The sequence below is a fragment of the Bombus pascuorum genome, chromosome 5, assembly GCF_905332965.1.
Source record: "Bombus pascuorum chromosome 5, iyBomPasc1.1, whole genome shotgun sequence".
In the NCBI taxonomy this organism is placed as follows: domain Eukaryota; kingdom Metazoa; phylum Arthropoda; class Insecta; order Hymenoptera; family Apidae; genus Bombus; species Bombus pascuorum.
In genome coordinates this window covers 5,681,369-5,709,077 of record NC_083492.1, presented here as the reverse complement: position 1 = coordinate 5,709,077, position 27,709 = coordinate 5,681,369, and the positions used below count along the sequence as shown (strand labels likewise).

The 27,709-nt window shown below is 36.4% G+C and overlaps 3 protein-coding genes across 10 annotated transcripts in view; 2 read left to right on the top strand and 1 right to left on the bottom strand.

Annotated features, from left to right (window-relative positions):
- LOC132907363 (protein rhomboid) overlaps positions 1 to 13,740 on the top strand; it is a 500,462-nt gene extending 486,722 nt beyond the window's left edge. For all 3 annotated transcript variants that reach the window (XM_060960390.1, XM_060960389.1, XM_060960391.1), the window contains 2 exons: positions 3,464 to 3,619; positions 6,338 to 13,740. In XM_060960390.1, the coding sequence (XP_060816373.1) occupies positions 3,464 to 3,619; positions 6,338 to 6,579 (398 nt within the window). In that variant the 3' untranslated portion in view covers positions 6,580 to 13,740. The remainder of the gene's footprint in view (positions 1 to 3,463; positions 3,620 to 6,337) is intronic.
- Positions 13,741 to 14,754: 1,014 nt separating this feature from the next.
- Positions 14,755 to 17,823, top strand: LOC132907374 (vacuolar protein sorting-associated protein 52 homolog). The gene is made up of 9 exons (XM_060960414.1): positions 14,755 to 15,136; positions 15,316 to 15,491; positions 15,574 to 15,958; positions 16,029 to 16,211; positions 16,278 to 16,403; positions 16,495 to 16,679; positions 16,764 to 16,848; positions 16,924 to 17,127; positions 17,199 to 17,823. Exons 1-9 carry the CDS (start codon positions 14,903 to 14,905, stop codon positions 17,622 to 17,624), a joined length of 2,004 nt encoding a protein of 667 aa, XP_060816397.1. The 5' UTR covers positions 14,755 to 14,902; the 3' UTR covers positions 17,625 to 17,823.
- A 101-nt stretch (positions 17,824 to 17,924) lies between these two features.
- Positions 17,925 to 27,709, bottom strand: part of LOC132907373 (uncharacterized) — a 29,614-nt gene continuing 19,829 nt past the window's right edge. For 5 of the 6 annotated variants that reach the window (XM_060960407.1, XM_060960409.1, XM_060960411.1 and 2 more), the window contains 7 exons: positions 25,265 to 26,961; positions 24,431 to 24,990; positions 21,625 to 21,740; positions 21,077 to 21,214; positions 20,355 to 20,559; positions 19,296 to 19,517; positions 17,925 to 18,712 (listed from right to left, as the gene is read on the bottom strand). In XM_060960407.1, the coding sequence (XP_060816390.1) occupies positions 18,624 to 18,712; positions 19,296 to 19,517; positions 20,355 to 20,559; positions 21,077 to 21,214; positions 21,625 to 21,740; positions 24,431 to 24,990; positions 25,265 to 26,961 (3,027 nt within the window). In that variant the 3' untranslated portion in view covers positions 17,925 to 18,623. The remainder of the gene's footprint in view (positions 18,713 to 19,295; positions 19,518 to 20,354; positions 20,560 to 21,076; positions 21,215 to 21,624; positions 21,741 to 24,430; positions 24,991 to 25,264; positions 26,962 to 27,709) is intronic. The other variant, XM_060960413.1, reaches the window with a different exon arrangement.

Sequence of the window (27,709 nt, the reverse complement as noted above, 5' to 3'; positions counted from 1 at the left end):
GCCCAAAGGGTAGACAATTTTTATGGTGGCATTCTCTCAGTAATAATCCCGATGTATAGTGGCTGGACAAACTCCAGTCATCTCATCTCACGGGAGCCAACCGCGGTACCTGTTACAGGAACTTAATTTTAATAGAGTTATCTATATTCAGATGTAGCATGATAACATACCGTAAATTATAACCAACCGTTGTTACTACCATCGTATTTACTATTTTATCATTATTAGCAACGTTAACAGTCTGTTGATTAATGGTAACGGCCCTTTCTGAATTTTGATAGCGTGATAAACAGCCAAGGATTAATATTCGTTTGTCTCTGTTTGTTTTAACGTGCAATATTTCACTTTGTCTTTATTTTAAATAAGATTTCAAAGCAACACAGCTTTTATTATTTTTATCGAAGCAGACATAATTTTCGTTGACGTAAGATTTCGTTGTAATTTCTAATTTTCGATAATTTTAAGGAACTTCGATGATAGAATCGTAATTCTTAACATTTTCCTTCTCAGACATTATCTCTGTTATTTTATTTACAAAAGTAAAAAGTTATCTCAACGTTCATTTTATTATCTTTCTTCCGCTCTCTAAAGTTACACTTTGAAACTAAATTCCTCGAACGATTTGCGATTTCTCTTCCAACCTTCGATTCCATAAGGGATTATACGTAGCGATAGAAGCTGTACGATAATTCAATACGAACGTACACTATCCTTCGAAGAATAAAGTTCCCCAACTCGAATTCCCCGATGAAAGCCGATTCTTTCGTCGGACGTATGTAATACGTAAATTGTTAATTTCTCTGGAACTCGGTTATAGTTAGTCGATTCATTAGAGATAAGTAATTTGCTTAATACGGATAGTAACCAGTCTGATGTGAAGCGAACGTTTCCTTACCAAGGTAGAAACACATATCCGATTTCCAACCGGAGGAAACTCTATGCACAGGTAGTTTACGAGGTTTATGGTGGTGAGCAGCGCCACTACCCTATGGAGCTCCCAGAATGATACAGGTCACTCGCTAATTACTACCACTACTGCTACTATTCTCTCTGTCTGTCCCTTTCTTTCTCTTTCCCTTTCCCTTTCTCTCTCTCTCTCTCTCTCTCTCTCTCTCTCTCTCTCTTCCCCCCTATATGTTTCACAATCGAACTAGACTAACACACGAGTAGTGCAGCTGAAATTAATAGCTTAGTAAATAATTTTATAATTAAATTCTAAAGTTGTTTCGTAGAACGAAGTAGATTATTGTCGGATAGTACGTAAAGCCAAAAGTTTCGCGGATGAGATAATTGCACGTTTGTTAATCCTCGTGGTTGATCGAATATTTCGATATTTTAGCATCACGAGAAAATTGATTTTATTTCAATTACTCTTATTGTTGCATCGACCATTTGCGTCGGTTATTAACGACTCAATAGCGAACTTTACAATTTGTTGTACAGTTTGGTATGTTTTAGGCAGCGCAGTAGATTTTGGGTCGGTTCATTGTCCTTTAAATTGTCTCTCAAGCTGGATCTTACGCTGAATCGTTGTCTATTCATGACGTGTCTTCTGCGATGAATGATAATGTGCTCTACTGTCGGATGAACTTCGCACAGTTCGCAGGTTGGACATTCTTCTTTGTTGAGAAGATATTGGTGAGCGAGTTTCGTGTGGCCCATTAGGATTCTTGAGATTACGACTTGGTCGTGTCTTGGTAGAGTAAGAATCTTCTTGAAAAAGTCGCTTTGTGTCGTTGTTAGTCGTGGTTTGCACGAACATTTCCATTTTTTTTTGTCCAATTTTCGTTTATTTTCGCTCTTAGGTTAAGGAGTATAATTTCTGCGGACAAACTGTTGCAGGCTATAATGGTCTGGACCTGGAGAATTGGCTACTTCTTCGGCCACTTCGTCCGCTCTCTCGTTCCCAGCGCCAGCAGACTTTCACCAACAGATTTTCTCCGACTGATTTTCTGACACAAATAAACCGAAGAGTTTTTAGAAATGGTTTGATTACGACGTGTTCGCGATGTCCGACTAGCGCGGTGGTATACTACTGATTTCAACGACGTTACACTTGAGCCATAAGACGATCGAAAAAAATGTTACATAAAAATAAATATTACAGAGATACGCGATTTTTCCTTAAGGAAAATTGGAAAGTATTTTGGTGTTACAGATGACAAAGAAACTTTCGAACACGATAGAAATGAACGAAGTGCTTCTATATGATGGTTTCGCCACGTCTGACTATTACCGTGTTATACTACTAATTTTACAGCGATGGCATACTCGAGATATAAAGCATCCACTGTTAGATTTTCCACGTGGATGATCCCTTTAATTCTTCGATAAATGCGTCTATTTCTCGTCGACGTTTAACGATTTCGTTTATAAAATATTGTTTCTCGTCTGGACATTTTTAATATCAGTAAACGTAGAACAATATCTTGAGAATTTCCTCTTCCTGAATAATTTCGTCGTATTAGATCAAATGACGCGTGAACATTCTGATATTAATCATCATTATGGTCCCGAGTAAGCATCCTGAAACTATGAATTTTCGTGACGAAACTAGTCGTAAGTTGGCTGTCTACAGCACAGTTTTCCACTGTCGGCTCTTCCTTCGGCTTCCTACTCGGAAACATCTGTTGCTTCGCACGCATGCGAAACGACGACGTGCGGTCTTTTGTTACACCGTGTAACTTGCTACAATAGAATACACTTGTGCAGAAGCGTGCATGCCAACTTGTTTCGCGAAAGTGTTAAATTTGTTATACACGAGACGAAACAATTTGTAGAATCTTCAAGATTTTCAAGGAATTTAATTTTTAAGATTGATTTCAAGGTGTTGAAGGAAAACAAGTTCGTGTCAGCAAATAGAAAAGAACAAATAATAGTAATAGTCTTCCATTTTTTTCCTTTTTATGAAATTTCATCGATTCGTTATTCTATAAATATCTTGGACATTTCTTTCTAACGTGTCTAGGATTTCAAGAGAAAATATAATATTAACGTTACAAAGAGATGCAAATATCCGTTGTTTTTGAAAACTGTTGCAATACAACGATATTACACGCATAGGCATAAATACACAGACACCCACACAGCATTTGAACAGGACACTTACACAGGTCATACTCATTACTGTATAGAGAGTGGGGTTCAAAGTATTTAAGAGATCATGGATCACTACCTAAGTCTAGTCTGAGAGTAACTGACCAGCAATCAACAATTCTTGCATACTTTGTTAATTATATCACTCGCTTATATACATCTGGTTCTGTAGTTCTGTTTAATAAATATCACTGAATATTATTTCAACATAAATTCATAAAACATTAAATTCTAACAAAAACTAATCTTTATCAGTGTTTGTTTCAAACAATGAGAGGCTAACAGTGATAGCTATCTCAAAAATAACATTTTTACCGTAACTTACATAATTTGATACGAGAAATGCATTTTCTTTTTATGTTCGCAGGTTCTCTGGGTACTTCGGTGTTCGACACGGACGTGTATCTTGTTGGCGCAAGCGGCGGTGTTTACGCCCTCCTCGCGGCTCATTTAGCCAACGTCCTTCTCAATTATAATAACATGGAGTTCGGCATTGTTCGATTAATAGGGATCTTTGTAATCGGTAAGATTTCGAACAAAATTTACGTTTTCGATATCTTTTTTCGGTACCTTTTTCGATATTACACGGATAGAGAAATTTGTTTAAGCAAAAGAGAAGCGTATATTATATTAAAAAAAACAAAGATCGTAAAAATTCATACGTTTCTTTAAAAAGTTACATAGAAAGCTTTCAAGCTATACGTATAAAGCTTTTGAAAAACGAAAAACGTGAAAATTCTTTCCAAACTTCGAGCTCAGTTTTTTCAACCGATTTAATTTCATCCTAAACTTTTTCATAATTTGAAGGTAAAAAATTAAAAATTCGTTAAATAGAAGCTTATGGGATAATGCAAGATCTACTTTAAGCTCGTAAAATCTAAAATGTAATTTAACAAACAATTAAAACGCCGCCTGAGATAAAAGTCTGGAGCGTGTTTTGAAAAAAGTTGAATTTAAAATCACCCTGACCACATAAATCTTCAATATTTATTTAACGATACACGGTTATCTTGTGACATAGTTTTATACTGGTATATATATGTCAGCCCTCGAAGCAAACAATAAATATTTCGTCGAAAGCAGATCTGTAACTAATATATACTTCAAAAAAGAATTGTGCTACTTATTTAAGTCTACGTTCTAATTCAGTGCCGTGTAGAACCTTTTACGCAGCTTTTGCATCCCTTTCACGCATCGTGGCTCGATGATAAAGTTTGAAAAAAGAAGGACGTATTTAACACTAGTGTTACGTCGCGTGAGATGGTCCGTGCGACGTCCTCGTGGTCTGACCAAGACGTCATCGTTACACTGACTCGCGATAAACCTAAGGAACCACCATAAACCGAATCTTTTTAGCTTAATCTCTATTCGTATAAGTATTTTCTGTTTATGGATGGTCTTTAAAACAGTCCTTATGTTTATTGCACACTCTTACAAATTACGGAGAAAGCGGATATTTGTCTAACGAAATAGCAGGTTTTTCCCATGAACAAGGACACCCATGAGCCACATCTGCAGAAGACTTTCTCCTCGTGTTTTTATTTATTAACGTTGGCTATAACCAATGGGCATCGCGGATCGTTACCCTCACTTTTCTACCGAAAAGTGCGAACAACGAATCCGCGTTCGTAGTTCAAAAAGGCAATACACCGAGCTTTCCTCATTAAAGTACGAGACGGGTCTTCTACCGTTCTTCCAATCTTCGTGTAGTCGAGTCAATTGTCTTATCCTTAGAGCAGTCATCTACTGTTTTTTCCATCTCAGCGCAGTCATCTACTATCGCTACACACTTAGATCAGTCGAATCTATTGTTCTTCCAATCTCGACGTAGTCATCTACCGTTGCTCCAAACTTAGGCCTCATTACGGTCTACGCGACATTAACTTAATCTACTAGCAACTAGCAAATATACAATTATCAAATATATCTTCCGACACGCCGCAATAATAAGTGAAATAAATTGTTGAAAATATAAATCTTATAAGACTGTTGATTACAGTTTTATTACACAACAAACACCCCTATTATCCCACGAGAAATAAGGGGATCGACCTGTTCGTGGTGTCGATTGTTATAATCGTAACGGGAATTTACGACTTCCCGTAACGTTGACGCGCTTCAACGCGATCGCGTCTCCCCGCGACTGGACGAAAAATCAACTAGAACTGCCGATAGTTGACACGAAGCTATTTCTACTAAAATCAGTCAAAATTACCGTTTTTTTTTTTTTTTTTTTAAATACGTAATAATAGAATATTTGTATATTTGTTGATTTATTACTTTCTTACAGAAGGAATTCCATGTTATGTAGTACATTTTTGGTATTATTAATCCATGTGGGACTGTGATCCCTAAAAGAGGGTTGACACGTTTATAAAATTGTAGAACCAGTCATTTTGACTGGCGTGGTATATCTAGTGTGAGCATCGATCTGCAATTTTCCTGATAACTGATATCATCGTATCGAATGATACGCAGTAAAAATTTAAAAAACGCGTGGCAAATTGTACAAAACGAGGAAACTGGTTAATTGGGGTTCGATAAACAGATTGCAGCACCCTTTTACACTTTGACAAGTAGCAGTCATTTTGAGTTTGAATACATAAAAAAGAAAATAAAATTCGTTATATTATTCTTTTAGTTATCGTTGCGAAAGTCATTACATTATTGCGGAAAAAATATAACATGAGATAGGAATTTGAAAATAAAATTGTAAAACCAATCAATTTGGCTGGTGTGGTAGTTCCAGTTTTAATATAACTTGCCGGTTTCCCTTTGCTCGTGTTGTTAAAACAGAGGACAAAATACGGAAAGTGTTTGTAGCATGAGAACGAAGACAGAAGCAGTAGGAAATGGTACACTCTACACGCGAGTAAAACGAGCTTTGCAGTTTTCACAGCATTGCTTTAACGTCACTACGATTTTCGAAGTTTCTTGCCGACTCTATCCTGTTAATCTCAGACAAATTTTCTAATTCTCCACGTAACACTGAAACACGGAATTCAAAATTAGTCCAGTATTTTACTTGCCGGGATTCGATATCCAATTGCCTACTCTGTCCAATTAAAATTATTCTGAATTTGAAAGGTAGGAAAGTCGTAAGTAGAGAAATTAGCAGATACGCACGCCCAACAACTTGATAATCCACTGACAAGTCGACTCGTCTTCCTCTTATGTAAGCAATTAGCTTGATAAACGCGCAAGTAGAAGAAACGTAAAACGAAACGATTTCCATTTTCAGCGAGTGCAGACGTGGGGTTCGCGATCTACGACAGATACGCAGCCGAGCAAATAGGCCCGCCAGTTTCCTACGTGGCGCATCTGACGGGTGCATTGGCGGGTCTGACGATCGGTTTGTTGGTGCTGAAGAACTTCGAGCAGCGGCTCCACGAACAGCTTCTCTGGTGGGTGGCCCTCGGCGTATACGCGGCCTGCACGATCTTCGCGATCATGTACAATCTCATGCATCCGGACTATCCATGACGCGAGGTCAGCTTCGCGTACGGCCAACCGCGAAATTCGTAACGCGAAGCTGACTAACAAATTGTCAAACTAACAAAGGAGGACACAGAAGAGAAATGGAGAAGAAACATGGAAGCTTGAGTCGATCGAGAGGATGGTTTAGAGAAACTGTTCTCTAACCTCGACGGAGATGAGCGAAGAAAAAAAAAGATTTTTCCAAACGTTTAGTGGATTTTTTGAAGACGAAGAGAAAGAAGATAATGAAAGTCTGAACGTGAGAGAAACCTCTGTTTCCGATTCCACGGCGGTCGCAGTGCAGAGCAAAGAGACGATAAGAAGATATTTTTGAATGAAAGAAAGTTGAACATTGCACGGGACGGTTTTTCGAGTCGTGTACGGTGAACCGAAGTTTTTGAACGAACACGGCGAAGAAAAATTAGATGGGAAGGTTCGTTGTTTGCGAGACCGAAGAGTGAAAAGGAGAATCGATGATAGCCCCTGTTGATAAATCGAACTTTCCAAGAGTTTGCTTTGAGGGGAGCTTGGAAAGCGATAGAGAGCGATGGCAGATATTTCGGAGAAACTGTAAGTAAATGGTTAGCAAAACAGGACTACGATTAGAAGGAAAAATTAATGATTACGTAATGCTAACAGCAAGAAAGAGAAATAATTTTCTAATCACTGGCATTCGCGTAAGAGGAGATTTTTAAAAGTATATTAAAATTCAAAGGAAATCGAAGGATGAATATTTTAGCTACTTTGATCGAACTTAGTCGTCAGTACAAATTGAAAGAACAAGGAAAATGAAGATATTCGAAGGAGCCGTGACACTTGACACTCGTTGAATGTGCAAACTTGAATGAATAAAACGAGAAGCAAGAAATAAGAGGGAAAAATACAAATAAAAACGAGAGAGCAGAAACAAGAAAGACAAAGAACACAGACCGGAAAGAAAACACTGTGCGACAACAAATCTCATTATTTTCGAATACAATTTTCGCGAGATAGTTCCCTTATTCGTCGAAATATAATTAAAACGATATAAATAAAAAATTACTTTCGTGTCTCTCTCTCCCACGTCGGGACAAATTCAACAGCGCATAGGATAATTAAATAATTAATTCATTAAAATACCAGCTGGAAAATTCCTTTCGCGCATACACGTCATGGTTCGCATCGACTTTACCTATCTTCTCCAAGTCGAAGATCGCAACTACGAAAGAACGAATCTGTCACGGAGAAGATAATAAAAGAAATCGAAAAATTTGAATGATACAACCGATCCCTTCCCCTCGAGCGTCAGCAATTTCCTACTTTCCCGGTGAGAAACCAAAGATTCGAGATACCTCTGGGAATCCGTTTACGGGACCCAAATTGTCGTTCGAATTACGATAACCACGAAAACTCGCGATTCATCGAGCAGAGAGAGTGAGAGTGAGAGAGAGAGAGGGAGGGAGAAAAGAAATGGAAAGGAATGGTATAAGAAAAGAAGAGAAGAACGATGAGAAGAAGAAAAAAAATCTTCGTTTAAAGGATTCGTTTCGGGGGGTTGGGAGGGGGGAGCGGACGACACGAGCGTAGAAGGAGACGCGATTCTTCTTTCCGGATTATTTTCTCGCTTATCGGCCGCTTTCGTGGCACGAAGAAAACCAAAGAATCCTAGCGAACAACCTCTTTTGTCCTTTTCAATTTCACTTCTCGAACGAAGACGGACGACAAGCGGAGAACAACGGAGATAGAGGCGAAAAGATGTTCCGGAGGAAGCCTTCGCGATGTCGAGGGAAACAAGGTGTCCAGATACAAGAAACCAAGAGGAGAAGCAAGGGGGGACGATCGATCGTCTCTCCGGTCACGAAGAAAACGAAAGAAGAATGGTCTTTTCGTCGCTATTCGGGAATCGATCCTGGTAGCAACGATCTTTCTCGGCAATTGAACGGAACGTCGTGCAAATGAAAAAAACCAGCAGATTAAAGAATCGAACGTCTCCTACCGGCGTCTTCTCTTACGGCTGACGATCGCAAGGATTTGCCTTGGTCGTTGGAAAATTCGTACGTTTAACGAAGTTGAATCCTACCAAACACGATGATCTTTGTTTACTAATAATAATAATAATTAATAAAAAAAGAACTTCAACGTTCTTCGTTTCAAATACGTCTCGAGGCGCGAAATTCGAACAGCGACCGCGCACCGCTTCCTTTAGTTATCTTCGGGGCATTTACGTAATTATCACGAAACGCAGTGCTCGTCGAGATGCGTTTTTAAGAGAGAGAGAGAAAGAGAGAAAAGAAAAACTGGTTCTGTTCTTCATCTTCTACCGACTGCCGAACATCCACGATCATCACCAAGGTGCGATCAAGATGTGATCAAAGCTGTCTCCTCCAGCGTGTTTGTGACCGAGCGATCGATTGGCGCTCTAATCTGTATACCATTGTAAATAATTCTGTACATAATCAAAACTGCGGACATCCCGCCATGTGTATGTACGAGTGTGTGTGTGTGCGTGTGCGCGAAAACGAATGCGAAAATATAATATAAGCGCGTTGGACCGAAGTGAATCTCGGTCGACCGCGCGGTCTAGTCTGATAATCGCGAGATTGCGTGGTTGCTCGTATAAAACAAGAGAACGATAAGAGAGAGAGAGAGAGAGAGAGAGACAAATAAGAAACGAATATCAAGTATTTTGAATTTGGTGTTTCGCGAAGTAACAAGATTCTCTTAGAAAAATTTGCTTAAGAAGATACGATGAGAATTCGCGAGTTTTGTGAGGCAGCTTTCTCGAGCTTTGTCCATATTCTATGTCCCTGTTCATATTATAATTTAGTAACATGATTTATCGTCGATCTAAAATTCAAGTTTCGTTAGAGGAGAGTTTCGAAGAACGAGCTTAGGCCCATTCGAAGAAAGAAAATCATCGAACAGCGAAACGAAGAAGCTTGCTTGAATGATCGAAGAATATCGTTGCGATTTTCACGAGTTCTTCGTGAAACAGATGTGTTCACTCTATAAAGGCCCATTTGTAATTAAATTGCGTATAATTGTAAGGTGGTTGCGTTATGGTCGACTAGTTGTACCGCGAATCTTTGGAAGCGCGTGTTTTTCGCTTTTTTCTTAACTTATTTGCTTATTCTCGTTCTTCGTCGCGCGTATATTCCTAGTAAATACGAAAGCTTCTATTTATTGATACTTTCTCGTCGATAAAGGTGTGCCGATGATTTCGTCGCGACTTGGATCTCCTCGAGTCCGCTCCATTCGTTAATCCACGTCCTCTTTTTCTCTTCTTTCTTATCCATCGGTCGACTCACACACGAGGAAATATTCTCAATTTATTTTGCTTTTCCATTTATCGATCGATTCTTTTCGTTATAATTTCCGAACTATTTTCATTTCTTAAACGTAAATGATACCAAATTGGTTGAAAATTTAGGAAGAAAGATATTAACGAGTAAATCGAGAATTATTTCGTTGCGACGTTGAGTTTCCTTTGGTTCACGAAAACTAATCGTCCGCGCGAGTTTCGCGAGATAAAAAGAGCGAGAGAAAGGAAGAGGAGGAAATTCGTACCAAAAAGTCGATGGCGAAAAGGCGAACGAGTTCAAACCGAGAGTGATTAACGATGCTAGTCAATTAGTAGCGGCAGCAGGCAGCTAAGGCATTAAGACATTGTCGGAGAACAATTTTCCTTCTTCTTCTTTCTTTTTTTTTTTTTTTTTCGTTTTGAAACGGCGAGATACGGCTCGAAAATTTACTTTAGAACAACGTGGTGATTCGTCGTTCAGATTTCTGACGTGTTTCTTCCGATCGATTACGCTTACAAATAATCGTTAGATAGCATCAATAGTTGATAACTCGACAATTACGAAGATTGAACTTTCACCGTATATCGTGACAATCGCCATTAGTGGAATTTTCTCGTGTTTTCAATTGAAACGCATTATGTCAGAAATCATGGAAAAATATCGAATCACCGATTTCACCAGCGATTTGAAACACGTCGTCCTAACGATTTTGACTTCAAATCGGACAGCAGAATATTATTATCGAATATTAATGCCAGTCCTCCAGTTCCACGTTTATTTATTTTAAAGAGCCGGCCAAAATGTTACCTGCGAGGCAAATAGAAAAGTTCCGCTCGCGACATAGTCTAACTGTATCAGCATAATTAAGGCGTGACGACGAGAGATTTATACAGTCACGAACGCGTTGTATCCGTTAAATTATTTCGCGTGTTAACGTTAGTGACTAAAACACGTGTTCAAGTCGAAGAAGTTTAAGTGTCGAATTCGTTTAAGTATCGTTCGATTCTGCCCTTTTCCTTTACAGCCTCGAAGAAAACGGAGGGAGATCATCGAACAACGTATATTATTTTCACATGTTTTTATTTATTTATTTATTTATTTATTATTTCGTTTTATTAAACGGCGCCCGAGCCAGCTATCGAACGCCTGATACGACGAACTAATCCGAATATTCGATATCGATAGAGAATCCGTGGTTAGATACACGAATATCTATCACAACGACAGCGTTTTCGTTTCGTTCTCGACACTTGAGCGGCTTCGAATTCGCGTACCTCGAAATTTGTAGCAGCGCTACACGCGCCCCGACACTAGTATTAGTTCTTGTTTAATTTCTATTACCGTTGCTGGGCATTGTTTGTTTCGAATTCTGCTTTTAATTGATGCAGTTTCGCCTCCTGGAACGCGCGCCTCTCGGATAACGGAAGCACAGACGTTTCGAGGAGGGATCATCCTGCTCGTTTGCGGAATAATTAACGAGCAGAATTGAAATCTTCTCTGCTTTTTCTTTTCTTCCCAGTCTCGAGAGGTTTAGGTTTTAAGTTAATTTTTTTGATGAACTCGACGTTTCGATGGGCGAACCAAACAATTGTACCTACCGTGAACAACGTCCACTTTCTGTACCGCTGTTTTTAAAACGAAATTTTAACGAAACAATTCATGAAACACGCGTCTCGAACCGGCGTGCTGCGTCGAGGCCGCCTCGAGGCTCGAAGATCGTCGGGATCATTGAAACGAGCCTTTCTGTCGAACGTACGAATCACATACAGTAGAACTTCGTTTGCTCAAACTTGTCAGAAGGCAAGAAATTTACGTAATTGGAGCAAATGTGATGAGATTCTTCAATTTGTTCATTAATCTTCTATCATTAGCTATTTATTATTATAGTAAAAGTTCATTGGGTTCATGTTCAGGTAAACACATTCAACTGGCAGAAATTTATTTAATCGCGTACCAACTGAAATGAGATTGACCGACTGAAATTTGAAATTTCGTGTAAACGAAATAAAAGTTCGTGTAAACGAAGTTCTAGCGTAATTGGAACTCAACGAATGATCGTTAGAATGATTGCAAAATATGAAATGTCGAGCAGTGAGATTAAATTTCCAAGTATATCCAACGTTTATTGTAATGCATGTGAAAAATTTGATATATTTCATTTCAAGACTGAATTTGATCGAGAGTGATCTAACTTGAGAAACGTAAGACGGCAAATCACGATCAAACTGTTAGGAATTAAAACAGTTCTGCGTAAATACGCTCTTTCCATGCGATTTGAAATATTCAATAGCATCTCTTTCATTGTATCGTAAGAAGCACAATTTTTGTGTAATTTCGTGATTCACAATTTTCAAATAATTCGTCTAGTCGAAGAAAATTGTTTATGTAATGCGCGCCGCTGCTCGTAATAATCGTCAGCGAAAACGAACGAGAGAAATCGAACGATCGCTTGTGATCTTCTGGCGATTATACTTTATTGCGCTAATTAATTTTCTAATAATTGGACTGTGGATATTTGTGCAATTGTGAGAAATTGAAATATGTAAGAAGTTTACAGAACTCGCGTGATGTACAAAAATATCAGAAATATCCAAAGTATTCGTGATAATATTTAAAGCATAAATTATTACCTTTCGTTTATTTTGAAATATGAATTTCAAAATATGAATTTGCATAAGCATTCGCAGTCTAACGTATGTCAACGCGTACAAGGGAAAGACGTCCTTTTCAGTTTCATACAATTAGCTTCGTATAATTAGTCGATTTTGTAGCCACGAATGTTCGCTTTCACCTAATCGAGTCAGGACAGGTTCCTCGCGAGTTTAAAACAATTGTAACGCGATGATGATTTTAAATCAAAATAAGGAAAGAAGGAAAAAAACGATAAACAAATAATTCCAGAATAGAGTTTCTCTTGGAACGATAGAGACAAGTACAAACTTGCCCTCTGTTAAGCCTCGTTGAAATTAGTCAAATTACTTGAATTCAAATGATTTCAAGTTTAACGAAGACCACAGAAATAATAAGAATAATTCTACTTTTCTTGGTTTTCTGTTTTTCGTGTTACTCTTAAACGGATGTACTTTGATACGAAATATGAAAAGAAAATAATTAGGTCCAATTCCACGAAAAAAGACAAAGAAACGATAGTACCTATTACAACTGTACTTAATTTTTAAACCAAACGAGGAAACAATTTTGAGATTGATCGACTGTTTAACAGAATTTTGAAATTGTTTCTCCTGTAAATGGTGGAAGTATGATTTATCATAATTTTACTGTGTTGTCTTCAATTGACTTGACCATGAGAAATTCTAGTAACTTGCCCAATCCGAACGATGCTTTGAACGAAATTAAACACATTTATCTTATACATCACTCGGGTGAATTAGCCGAGGAAAAAATTGTTCGTTTAGTGTATGGTCGATGGATATCTTCTCTTCGTTATTTATTTATTTATACCATTGATAATGTACGGTCAGTCATGAAACGTTCACAAGCCAAAGAGGCGGAGCTAGTAAAAGCGAAAATAGGCCTGAAAGGTTACTTTCCGTGCGACTATTGATATTATCGTTGCTGTAGTCTTGTTACTTATTATTATTGTATTATTATTATTAATATTATTATTATCGACTTAGATAATAAATTATTCTTATTACCGTCATCGTTTAAATAAACCTCGCCAGCGCCATCGTTAGTCAGCTCGTTTCGTCGCATTCGTTCATTGATGTCTCCGTGTGCAAGATTTCGGATTTTTCCGGTGCGCGTGGGGAATGAAAATGAAAGACAAAGGATCTTTTGTAAATTGTATAAAAGAAAAAACAAGAAGTAGCAAAAGTGTAAAAGGAACGCGAGAAATGTGCGAAAATAAAATTTTTGTGAAGAACGAACGTTCTACTTCCTTTACCTTCCCTGAATTCCAGATAACAATGCAAGCTGCGTTTTAATATTGTTCGCACTATGTAATTCCTTTATTCTTATTAAATTAAATTAACAAGGTTTAATAAGAGAACTATTACACTCGTTTCGTACACTTTTTATACTTTTCTGTATACTAAATTCGGACATTGATGCAATTTTTCATCTATAGAATGAATCGATTGAATACACGATGGTTCGAGTTGAACTACGATATGGACGATAGATCGATAATCGGTACAACAGGAAGCATATCGACTTAAATATGCACTGTGAGCTGATAGATACATTTAAACGTAAATGCAGACTAAACATGACATTATTGAGACTTTGTGTTTTTCGTTCTGGAATATTATACAGAATACCGAGACCTCGAAACAAATCAGATTTTTTTATATATAAATATAAGATAAAATAATTGTTTAACTATTCTAATTAATTAACTCGTAAATTATTTGTTGAAATTAGAGCTCGGAAAAGGTCTTCGAATAAACATTTTTTATTCGTTTATTTAAACTTGATGGTAGGACTGTGTTTTATTTGTAATTCCATACGAATCTTTACTTTTAATTCAAACCACTATATACTGAATCGGTAATGTCGCGTGTGACAAAAACGGTAAGAATCGAATCGAATCGAATCTAATCGAAACTACGAATATAATAAATTTTATCGTATAATATCAATGATAGTAAAATAACTATAGTGCCATTAAAAATATAATATTATTTCTATTATTAACATATTATTAGAGTAAAATATTAGTAATAGAAATGATATTATACGTATATTATGAATGTCTCTTTTATATTATTAATGCCACGTTGTCCACGTCATCCCACATAAAATTTAAATTATTTAAAAAATTATTATTAGCAAAAATAATATCCTAAATAAATAATCTTTTTTACGTATACATACGTATTTATTTGTAATGATATGCTTCTTCTTTATTTTATCTATGGCCCAGTTTCGTCTAACGCGTGCGTGACCAATGAGAATGTGAGTGACTGTTGTGACAGTTCTACAGGTGAAAGAGTTTGACAGCAGAGTAAGGAATAGCGTTTATTACTGTGCGATATAAATCAATTTAATTAATAAATTAATTAAAGAAAGAAAAGATTTGTAAAATGTCGGGTGAAATTGATATCTTTGAAGATAACGAGGTGCAATTACCTCAAGATCTTGGAGATGATGTTGTTCAAGAAGTTTTGAAGACTGGTACGGATTTGCGTCAATATTCCAGACAAATTGAAAAAGAATTAAAAGGAGTGGAGAATAAATCTATTCAAGACTATATAAAAGAAAGCGAAAATATTGCAAGTCTTCATAACCAAATTGCTGCGTGCGATAATATTTTGGAGGTTAGATTTTAATCTGCGTGAATTACCAGTATCTACAACGTTATAAATTTAATATATATTGTAAATTTACAATTATATAAATTTATAATTTCTAAAATTTGATTACGACTTCAAAAATAAAATATATTAAAAGATACGATGTATGATCTAAAATGGGTTTCAAAAAATTTTGTTTACAGAAAATGGAATCAATGTTAAAGAGTTTCCAATCAGATTTAGGAAGTATCAGTTCAGAAATACTTTCTCTACAACGTAAGTCTGTAGCAATGAGTCAACAATTGTCCAATAGGCAAATTATTAGAGGACCTCTTAGTCAGTTTATCGAAGACATGACGGTGTCAGAAGCTCTTATTGCGTAAGAATTAAGAATAATACAAAGATAATATCTCATTTAAAAATTTAGAAATACTCTTAAATGTGTAATTATAATTTATTAGGGGAATAATGGATTGCCCGGTGACTGAAAAAGAATTTTTGACCCAATTACAAACATTAAATCATAAAATAAATTTTGTAAAGGAGCAGAGTTTTAAAGAAGCAAAATCATGCTTAGATGTGAAAGATATATTGGAGAAACTGAAAGTAAAAGCACTAGCAAAGATCAGAACGTATCTTTTAGAACAGATTTACAAATTCAGGAAACCAATGACAAATTATCAGGTCCTTCAGAATAATATGTTGAAGTATAAATTTTTCTTCGAATTTATTTTAGCGAATGAAAGAAACGTAGCTGAAGAAATTTGTGGAGAATATATTAGCACAATGAGTAAAATATATTATTCATATTTTGAGTCGTATTCTTCGAAACTAATGGAACTGCAGGTAAAATAATAGTATCAAATCTTAAATAGAATGATAATCGAAATCTCTTTCTAATTACTAAATTATATAGTTTGAAAAAGGAGCAACTAAAGATGATATGATGGGAGTTGAAGACACAGCAGGAAGAGGTATTTTTCATAAAACTGTATTAAAGCATAAGGGTACGGTATTTTCTATAGGTAATAGAGGAGATGTATTAACTTCTCAGTTGGAAGCACTCATTATAGTACCTCATACTGCGTCTAAAACAAGGGTAAATAATTTTAAGATAAAATCATATATGGAAATATTAATACAACAATTTCTTTTGTGTTTATAGTATCATTACGAAGCTTTGTTCAGGAGTGAACAGTATGCTCTTGTAGATAATGCTTGTAGAGAATATTTATTCTTAACTGAATTTTTTAAAGTACGTGGTGTGCAAGCAATGGATATCTTTAATCAGGTAAAACACGTTTCATTGTTTATGTCAATTCTAATAAAATGAACAAAAATGAGTATATAAAGTTACGTACTACCATGTATTTAATAATTAGGTAATGGGAAAAACAATAAATCTAATGGTAAAAAATCTGCAATCTTTTGTGGAAGACTGCTATGATACCATCGCTTTATTCTTGTGTTTACATTTAGTAATGCGATATCGCTTAACTTGTCATAAAAGAGCGGTACCAGCTTTAGATAAGTATTGGGATAACATGACATCAATAATTTGGCCTAGGTATTTAAGTCAACATAATAATATAATTTTTAATATCTTAAGTGGAAGTTTAAATATATATATATTTTTTGTTTGAATCTTTAGATTCGAATACGTTTTTCAATTGAATATTCAAAGTATAAAAAGTTGTGATCCACTAAAACTCACCCAGGAAACAGGACCACATTATGTAAGTTTATAACATTAAAGTATATGTTAACGTAAGTTTTTAGAAATAGTAATAGTTCAACAAATTTATATGTAGATTACACGAAGATATGCTGAATTTAGTGCTGCAATGGTTGGTGTAGTTGAAGAATTTCCTTGCGAAGGGGCTACGCAATTATTAGCGGAATTGCGAGAAGCCGTGCAATGTTTCCTATTAAGAATGGCAGCTACATTTTGCACTAGAATTCAACAACTAGTTTTTCTCATCAATAATTACGATTTGGTCCTTGGTGTATTAATGGTAAAACAATTTATTGCACTTAATTAATATTGTAAAAAGAAATGTGTTATAGATGTAACTATATTCTTTAGGAAAGAACACGAGATAATTCGAAAGAAGCAGAAAGTTTTCGCGATCAATTAAATGCACGTTCTTCGGAATATGTCGAGGAAATTTTAAGTCCACATTTTGGAGGTATAATACAGTTTGTCAAAGAATCTGAAGCCATGATCGAGAAGGGTCAAGCCGATGAATCAAAAAGACAAGAGGGAAAAGCATTGGCTCTTGTACAATCTTTTACGAATAATTGGAAACGCGCGTTAGAAGAAATTAATCACGAAGTATTAAAATCTTTTCCTAGTTTAGTACTTGGTACAGCACTGGTACAACGTGCAATGGCACAGTTAGTGCAATATTATCAAAGATTCCATAAAATCTTACCGCCAAATGCTCGTACACAATTAACAAACTTCCATCATATAATGGTGGAAGTGAAAAAATATAAAGCGAATTATTAAAAAGAACAAGAGAATTTTTATTAAAATCAGGCAGAATTATCGTAATAATTTATAACATTATATCAATTTTATTATTAAATTTCGTCGATTTAGAATGTAATGTAATTGCAAATGTTATATATATTTATGAATGGAAATATTATAGACTTTATTTATAAGTTATCTCTACAAAAATAAAAAATAATTTTATTATCAATATGATTGTATAATTTTTATCGTTATTCTATTTATTGCATTATAAGTGAGAAGACGAAAGATAGTAATTAATCAAATATTGAAGATAACATTAGAAGACAATAATTATGAAAAAACATAGACTGTACATTTATTTATAAAATAATACATACTATAATAATACTAATCATGGTATTGCGTTACCATTCTATACAATTAGACAATTAATTTTTCGCACTCAGTGGCTCGTATAGCTTGCGTAGCAACATGAGCGATTAACACGCATCTATGTTATATAAATTAGTCTTTCTATTTGTTTATGCCCTAAAAAAGGCCCCATTACATTTATGCAATTTCACAACATCTATGGCAAATCTTGTCGATTTATCCTTATTGTTGAACTTAATGATAGTTCCAGAGATTTATCTTTTCTTTCTTTCCCGAGATACCTATGTTTTTGTCTCAATTACGATTTTTTTGAGACGAATACTTTAATTCTTTGCGATTTACTGCAATAATCCCTAAGCATTACAAATTCTTTTTCTTTTTTACTAAAATTTTATTTTTTTCATTATCACTGCATATTTCTAAACAAAGAACGTTTATTAGGCTAGTATATTATTCATAAATTATTATTAGATTATCACGTAGTGCAAACCTAGTCTAAGATTATTATTATATTTTTCTTTAGCAAATCGCAAAGAAGTAATAAGTATAAGAATATAAATATTTTTCGTGTACTGTGACTGATATATGCATTTTCTCTTAAGACGCCTAACTTTTCAAACTGAATGTAACTGATCTATGTAACCGATATTGTAGTCACTATAGTATGCCATCAATTGCGTGCAAAACTCCATTTGTTGCTGGTATATTATGTGTTACGACATGTGCCTCGTTCACTCGTACTCGACCTGGAACAACATAGGAAATAGTTTACAATCTTTCTTCGTTACAAAATATCTTCTTTGAAAAGTTGTTTCATAACGGTAATTATTAAATGGAAAACAATTAATTTGAAAATAATTACAAGCAATTATAACATTGAAAGTGAAAGAAGAATTTCAAGGGATAAAGATGGGTGGGGCAGCACGTATGCATCCATTAAAAAGAAATTCATTCCATATCATACTTTAACGAATACGTTATGGGGCGAAAGGGAGTGTTTAATCACGAGGTGGGGGAATCACTGCTTAACGAGCAAATAGGTTATTAGGACGCCTATTTTTTCACCGTTCGCGTGCCAGACTATAATTTTTACGGGAAGAAAATTCCTTGAATTTTTCTACCTTAGAAGATTATTATTCAATACATATGTTTTGTTCAATTAACATAACTTTGAACGGGAAATCAAGAATTCAGATTCGTTAGTCATAAGTAGTTAATATTTTCTCCAAGCAATTAAATTTGTTATTTAAAAAATTATAATATCTATATATATTTTGATAAAATATTTTCCTTGGAATAAAATCTTATAACAGAATATCTTTCACTTACCACCATTTTTGTGAATATGAACAGGTGACTGAGGACGAAGGGTATCCTTTTGCAAATAATACCTCATGCCAGCTGTGTATAGGGTAGATGGAATCACGTGTCTCAAAACAATCGTTTTCGCAGCTTCTGGTCCGTCTTCTTCCGTCCAAACCGGTGCTCCGTCCTTCGAAGATAATTCGAAAGCGGAGTCCGTTGGTGCGAAAACGGTGAAAGTTTTAGGTCCTACAAAAATTATTTCCGCATTACTCAACTGTTAATAATTTTAATTCTAGCATCTAAATGTCATCATACATACAATCATAAACAATTATGACAGCTTCTGTTAAATTTGACTTAATAAATATCAATGGAAGTTCAGATTATTGAAAATTTGATGAACTTTCATTAAAGTGAATTTGAAAATTTCATTCAGTCGACTTGAGATAATTTATTGATTACTATTATTAATACATATTTCACGCTTTAAGTATAACTCATTCCCTTCGAGCTTTGCATAAAATGTATCCTTGAAACGTACAAAAATCAAGTTACATATTGTTACACGATATGGTGATAATTAAGGAATTACGAATTATTATATCCACGTATTTTTAAATAAAACCTTTTGAAAATCATAAAATACCTGGCTATATGTACGTCATTAAATAACTATTAGCCATCTATATCATTAATAGATACGGTATTACGAGCACTGTTATTGGGTAAAGGCTCATTAACCCTTCAACGATGGAAAGGTTTCGTCAGAAAGTAAACAAGTTCTACGAGTGATGAAGCATCGCAAACGATGGTTTAGATAAGTTATCGAACGTGTACCGGTTATTTGAATCATCATCAATTTCTCATCAATTTCTTTTTATTACCGAATACAAGAAATCCATAAACTACATCTTATCTTGTGCCATTTCAAAGAATCAGGCATGATTGATATATAAGTCAATTTTGTAGCTGATAGTAATTTAACAGTTCTCTGCAATTTTATGCGTTCATAAATGTGCGTTATTATTTATTTTTTGTTATTTAGTTTATTATTATTATTATTATTTATTCGATCTGTCTTACCTGATAAAGTATCTTGAAGACCCGAGATGTAAAGCATTTTAAGGAAGTTAGTGAATCTTCTCTCGCGGTCAGCCTGTAACGTTTGCACCAAATCGCCAACCGGAAGAGGAAACATCACCCTATCAACGGCGTGGGCGACACCCTGTGGTATCTCGATGTCCCGTTTATTCGATGCCACTTTCGCGCCATTTATCGTTGTCACCTGCTTGTAAAAATGAACAAAAAAACATAGCGCTGCTAACGTCGCTTTCTGCTTAGATCAATGTTGATTTTACTCGTTTTGCGAACTGTTCTAAGTAATCATCGAGCAGAGGGAAACGAATTTTCGTCCTTCAGAATGGAGAGTTGTACGCCTTTAACGCCGAGAATTTAAATAAAATTACACAAAAAGTTAATCAAAAAGAACCGTGACATTAAGAAAGATCATTCGTCCCAATCTTTACCGATTTTAGATCGCTAGAAAAGAAAAGATCGGACGATCGTTTATCTACGCACAATGTTATGCATTATTAACGAGCGAATGGAATGTTTTCCAGAAGGTCGACAAACTAGATCAACGTGAAACGATCGATCGAGCAAAGCGGTGAATATGCAGAGCGCTGGTTATGACTCATTGATCCAAAAATGAGGATCGATGGAAATAAATCGTCGTTAAGGTCAGTGAGATTGTCGACGATAACATAATCTGGAATTACGAGGTCTCTGTGAAATAAGGGACATACCTTGATATCGTTCCATTCGTGGTCGTGCATTGCGTATTCGTTCACTCTTAATTGCGTTCCAGCTAAGCTAACACCAGTCATTTCATCTTGCAATGAATCGATCCTGAAGGCTCCTGGTATCACGTGGTGCAGCAGTAACTGCAAATTAACCATATAAACCATATAAATTCCAGCGATATGGTCTACTTAATCATCGTACAGTAGATCATAATTCCATTTAAGGCACAGCGGTAGTTGTAAATTAATCATACAAATTCCATCCATGTAAATTTTATTTAATCATGGTAAATTACTTTTACCTATAATTCAATTTAAGAGAGAATTAACGATCAACAGAATATGGCATTTTATCGTGACGTTAACTCCTTAGAAATATAACTACTTTCTGCAACCCAATCAAAAATTACTACTTATCAACGTCTCGCGCAATTACTCTTCAATTCGAGGATGGAATTTCGTTTGCTCGTCAGGAGCTAAAAAGATGATTCTCGCGGGATTAATATCGCGAGCAATCGTTGCCGTGTTATAAATCAACAAAAGTGACGTACCCCGCTAAGAAGTCGTGGATTATCTCGGAACTTTTGCTCTGCCTTTTCTGGACCACCAAGTTGCACCAAAAGCGTCCTGAAAGCTTTGTCTGTCGGGACAAATATTGTGTACGGCCCTGTAATATCATAATGCAGTTTTTATAAGCGTAACATTAGTTACTTCTCTTGTAACTTATCGAATCATATTCATTAAATTCAAATGGTAGTCCAAATGATCGGTTCGAAAGTGTTTCGAAATAAAATAACAGAAGCGATCGTCGCGAAAGAAATTCCAGACAAACTTCGATTACGTGCTACTTTTTCTAGCTCGTAGATTATTTTTAAAACGTAGACGATGAATCTCAGATGGAATGACTCGCTGTTTTATAATCCTATTTCAAGTATTCGTCTACGTTTCGCACAATATTGTGTAACTCGCGTTGTAGCTTAGCGTCATTTTACGATTTACGACGGGGCGCGTTTGTTCTGGATCTGGCTCGAGAGACGTCACGAGAGTGGCAAACGCATCTTTCTCAATCACCAGGATAATTATTATCCGGTCGTTTCTCGTCCAGCGTGAAGGGACACCGTTACGCTTCTTTGCTTTTTAATCGACGGAAGTGCACTGTTTTTCCGTTTGTCTGACACGTCGATAATTGGATCTGGCTGTTGCACGATCTCCTCCGACGCGTTTCTCTACCGCTTATTTTCACAATCGTTTTTAATTGCCTCAGAAACGACTGGACATTGTCCGACTGTCTAAATTATTACTTGCGTAACATATCCATGTAAATTATAAATTATACATATTTAATAACGTATTTATAGTTGTATAATTATATAATAATTGTATTTATAATTTATACGTTTAGTAGATAAGTATATTTATAAATCATTGGATTTGTAGTTACGTGGTTTATGTTTTACGATTGCTACGAGCGAATTTATTTTCAGTAATAGAACATTTTAGAACGATCAATGAAGAACGATTGTACGAAACACTGTAAGTGTCAAAGTCGAAGAACTTTGATTTCTTATTGGAGAATATTCTACGTACTAACGCGAATAGAAGTAGCATAGAATTTAAGTGCAATTTTATCTTCTGAATAGTTGTTAACAATGCTTGGAGATACTGTTACAACGTCGCCTCTATAGAGAAAAGTTTGAGCGCCAGTAAACTTTAGTTAATTGTTTCTTTGTTCCTATCTGTGCTTTTATCTGCCTAAATGAATAGAGCATTGAATTTTCTGTACAATTAAAAGGCGGCAAGTACAGGGTTTCCCACAGATTCAACTTTTCTTCTTCATGAATTTGGACTGCATCGATGCGTAAAGTGTCTTTTCCTCCTGAAAAACCTGTTTCGTGGTACGTTTTCTACAGGCACTCTTCAATTATCGATCAACCATCTTAAGCGTACTAACAGCAAATTTTTTTTTTTTTTATAATTTATTTTGGTTTTTACAATTTGTCCTGAAGGACATTTGGTAAAGTATTATATCTCATTGGTAATAAAAAAAATAAAATAAAAATAAATATAGCACGTGGGTGGCTACCCCCAGCGGGGTGCCAACTTCGTGTTTTCTAAGTTATATCTTTTATGGTAACAGCAAATTTTTTTTTTATAGTTTATTTTGGTTTTTACAATTTGTCCCGAAGGACATTTGGTGAAGTGTTATATCTCATTGGTAATAAAAAAAATAAAATAAAAATAAATATAGCACGTGGGTGGCTACCCCCAGCGGGGTGCCAACTTCGTGTTTTCTAAGTTATATCTTTTATGGTAACAGCAAATTTTTTTTTTATAGTTTATTTTGGTTTTTACAATTTGTCTCGAAGGACATTTGGTGAAGTGTTATATCTCATTGGTAATAAAAAAAAAAAATAAAATAAAAATAAATATAGCATGTGGGTGGCTACCCCCAGCGGGGTGCCAACTTCGTGTTTTCTAAGTTATATCTTTTATGGTAACAGCAAATGTACTAGAAATTCAACCTTGTACCCATTTCACGAAAGGCGACACAAAAGTATCATGAAATAAAAGATGAAAACTAACGAGACTTCAAATAAATCAGACCTGCAGATCGTGGATTCTTCGGTATCGTATTGTTTTTGTCCGCGATCGATTCCTCGATAAATCTTAATTAGTCGTTCGTTGTTAGAGCCATAAAGGTAACGTAACAGCAAACACGGTGACTGAATTTATAAATTGAAGATAAGAGATGTTACAAACGTTCGATCAAATCGATGGCAAATATAGGTCAATTAACGCAATATCGTAAGATGCAATTAAGCTGACTTTTGTAATTTAAAGATTCGTATAACGAGGTAACGACCATTATTGTTGTTGCGATGAGGCAGGTTCTGTCGAAACGTTCAAACAATCCGTGTGAACATTTTTCTAATGAACGTTGCTTGGCTAAGTTAGACGTCGAGAAGAAGCAAAACATTCGTACAGATTATAAATCTTCGTTCTTCATCAAGCTAATGTATATGGAAGTTGAAGTTCGAATTTGTGTAGTTTAACGAAAAAGAATTTTGCCAAGTGATTTATCGAGATCCAAAAGATTTCATTCGTATTAAACAAAAACACTGCAAGTTTCAAAATTTTCATTAAAAAGGCACCATAGGCTAGATTATGGTGGGCATTTCGTTCTAATCTTATTCTAATAACGAGAAAACATCTAGTAATTCATCCATCAGTTACCTTACAACGTTCAACTTCTCAGTGATAGTTATTTCAAAATTTTTACTTGAAAAATTCCATATGCCTCTGTAATATTTTCATTTCAATTTTACTACGACAAAAGGAATCTAATTGGTCACTCACCAGTTTCGTTCAACACGTTGTCCAAACCCGACTGCCTCAAATATTTAGCCATGGCGAACAATCCTTCCCTTCTAAGCAACGTGTTCAAACTCTCGTGTATCTGACTCCTGGTGGAAGGTGATTCGATCGCCGATGATATGGTGGACCTTTCGAAGCTGTCCTGATAGATTATATTCTCGTTGTGTAAGGTGGTCAATGGCCTCGTGGTGGTCGGGATCGTCTTGAGGGTCGGTGAAGTTTCACCGGTTGGCCTGGTGGTGAAGTGAACGTAGGAATTGGTCGACTGATGCGAGAAAGTCGTCGGCACCGATGGAAGTGTCGTTGTAATGATTTCATTGACCGGAGCCATGGTCGGGATGAAGTGATTCCTTGTTACGCTTGGATATTTCGACGTCACTCGACTATCGTGATCCAAGGAGGCCAATTTAGGAGTTGTGTTTGCAGTTCCAAGTGAATTGTACACGTGGCTGGTGACGCTCGATGCCGAGGACAGATATTTGTCCGTCGTGGGCACGGAATTTGGTGAAATTGTCACGTGAGGGAAGTATTCTGTCGGTTTGCTGCAAAAAGACGTTGTTTTGGTTAACTAAACGTGAATGGTTATGCGATAGATTGTACGCGAATACAGTGGACGTTAAGTTAGGATCATACACGGAAATTGCCTAATTACAATATGTAAGTAATTACGATTACACCATGTAAATACTTTCGTAACCACTGTAGTTGGATTCTGAAGAGTATTGCGAAAGATATTTAAAAGATTAAGATTTGTAATTGGTGTAGTATGAGAAATTAAAAATTTACCGAATTAAATTAATTTGCTCTGTCGCATACCTCTCCGTGTACCTCGACGAAATAGAAGTAGACCTGGGAGTAGTCGATCTAGGGCTAGTAGACGCAATACTTTGACTCGAGGGTATCACACTCTGCCTTGTCGAAATAGAATTTGGATCCAAGCCGGACCCGAAACTCTGAAGCGAAGTCACAGTCGTCGGATTCGAAGAACTCGGTGGCAACTTTAACTCTCCTTTCTTTATCTTCTCCACGATGGACTCGACCTCGCTTCCCTCTTTCTCCGCGTTTCCTTTCACCCCTTGCACCTTGTAACTGCCATCAGGTTGCTCCTCCAATACCACAAACGTCACCTTCTTCGCTGGTAGACTCTGAATCGGTGCTTTTCCAATTTCCTCCAGCTTTCCGTCGCTCTTCTGTCTAATAATCTCAAAGTCAGCTCCAGGAGGAAGCACGCCCCTAGTCAGCTCTTCGAAAATAGCTTTCGGTGGCTTGATAGTCGTCGTCGAAGTAGTCAGCGCCAAAGTAGACATAGTTAAAGTAGATCCATCGGTAGGAAGGTTAGACGTTAAGCTGCTCGAAGAATCGATTAATTGAATCTTCTTTCCGTTAGGAAGCACTATGTCCCTGGTACTGACGTTTCTCACGTCATCGTCGATAGATTGAGCCAGAGCCAGCTTCAGTTGTTTCAACAAAACGTCTCTTTCCGATCCTAAGGAAGCAGACCTGGTCTTCGCCGTGACGGTCTTCGAGGTTACTGGCTTCTCAGTCTGATATATAACTTTGATCTGAGGTTTTGGCTTACCCTGTTGCACAAACTGATTCTGCTGCTCCTGTATCAAGCTCAATAAATTCTCTGGGATAGTGGGAGTGACTGTTACCTTTTCTTGGTACATTCTGGGAGAGACTGCAGCGACGATAGTCGGTTTGATGGTCGTTGTGGTCCTCGCAGTTGTCGTTGTTGTGGGTGGAATTGGTGTGGTCGTAGAGAACTTCTTCTGATGAGTAGCTATCGCTTTCAGGAACAGATCTGTTTCGGATGAAGTGATTTTTCTCGCTGTTGGCAGCGATACGAGAACAGGAGACGTTGTAGTGCTGACAGCAATCGTACTGGCAGATGTGACAGGAACTGGCAAAGGAGTAGTCGACGTGAGTTTCTGAAGCTGTTGCAGTCTCAGTAGCTCCTGCTGCCTTCGTAGCTCCTGTTGTTCCAATAACAATTGTTGCCTTTGCTTTTGCACCAATTCCAACTCACGTTGCTTCTCTAGATATTCTTGCAGCTGTAACGTCTGTCGATCGCTGAACAAAGGTTGCGACAAGTCTTGCTGGAGGTTCTGAAAGTGGCTATTGGTGTTTTGATACTGGCTGCTAAATTGCTGTGGAAATTGTTGCTTGGCTGGTTGAGATTGGAATTGAGTCTGAGCGTTCAAGTAGTTTGGATTGCTGAGTTGTTGAGCTATTTTTTGTTGCTGTTCTTGTATCAATTGCTGTACTTGTTGTTGCTGTTGGTACAGCTGTTGAAGTTGCTGCTGTTTTGCACGGTCTACTTTGTATTTGGCCAGGGATGGGTAGGACGCGCTGCTGGTTTGCGGCTTGGAGGCAACTTGGTCGAAGGATCCTCGAGAATTGATCGCGTCTTGGGGTCGACGGAAACGTTGCTGGTGTTGCTGAACGTCGCTCAATATTTGAGCCTGTTGAGAAGCTGAGAGACGCGGTCGTGGATCGTGTGATGGATGACTCTAAACAAAATTACATACATATTCGCTATATTTTTATTATGTTACGTTTCTTTATATTTTCGCTGGTCATGCTAGCTTCCGAGAAATCAAATTGATCAATTTTATTTCTATTTTTCATAAAGTTCTCAGTGTCACATTATTCAGGTACACAATTGGTGTCCAATATTTCATTAAGAAATCTCACTTTCGTGAATTAGTTTCTAGGAGGTAACATACAGAATTAAATTTCAAGGAAAATTGCAAGAGATCACATTTGTAATCGTCATTCTTCCATGCATTCGATCATGGTACCTCTTGGCAGATTCGTACGTCTAAAAATAAGATAAAACATTGTTTACCACGTTAATAGGTACTTAACAAATTTGTGAACGAAGAAACGGCGCGTAATGAGCACAAGAATTTACATAAATTGCGGAATAGTCAATGATCTACCCTAGTCGCACGTTTAATCACCGGCGGTTATAGATTCTGCAATTATCTGCAAGGCAATCCAGCGCGTATTCGCGATGATTAATTATCAGCTTTGTTCGAGAAAGAAAGAAAGAGAGCCCGATGTAATTAAGATCGCGATAATTAGCCGAGGCATTGTTCTAGACTCCCTTCTCCGTGTCGTTGTTGTACCAGGGGCTGTGAGACAATCTCCTCGACTCTTCGAGAAAGTATAACTCCGTCGCGGTTTTCATTTCGCAGCGTCCTCGCGTAATAACTCGTTCGACGATCTCGAATTTAAATTGAAATCTCTTATACC

Excerpts from the sequence above, each read along its gene's own strand:
- LOC132907374 (XM_060960414.1), top strand. The coding sequence starts at position 14,903 with ATGTCGGGTGAAATTGATATCTTTGAAGATAACGAGGTGCAATTACCT. Across the intron at positions 15,137-15,315 it reads CGTGCGATAATATTTTGGAG|AAAATGGAATCAATGTTAAA; the intron begins GTTAGATTTTAA and ends TTTTGTTTACAG. Across the intron at positions 16,212-16,277 it reads ATACTGCGTCTAAAACAAGG|TATCATTACGAAGCTTTGTT; the intron begins GTAAATAATTTT and ends TTGTGTTTATAG.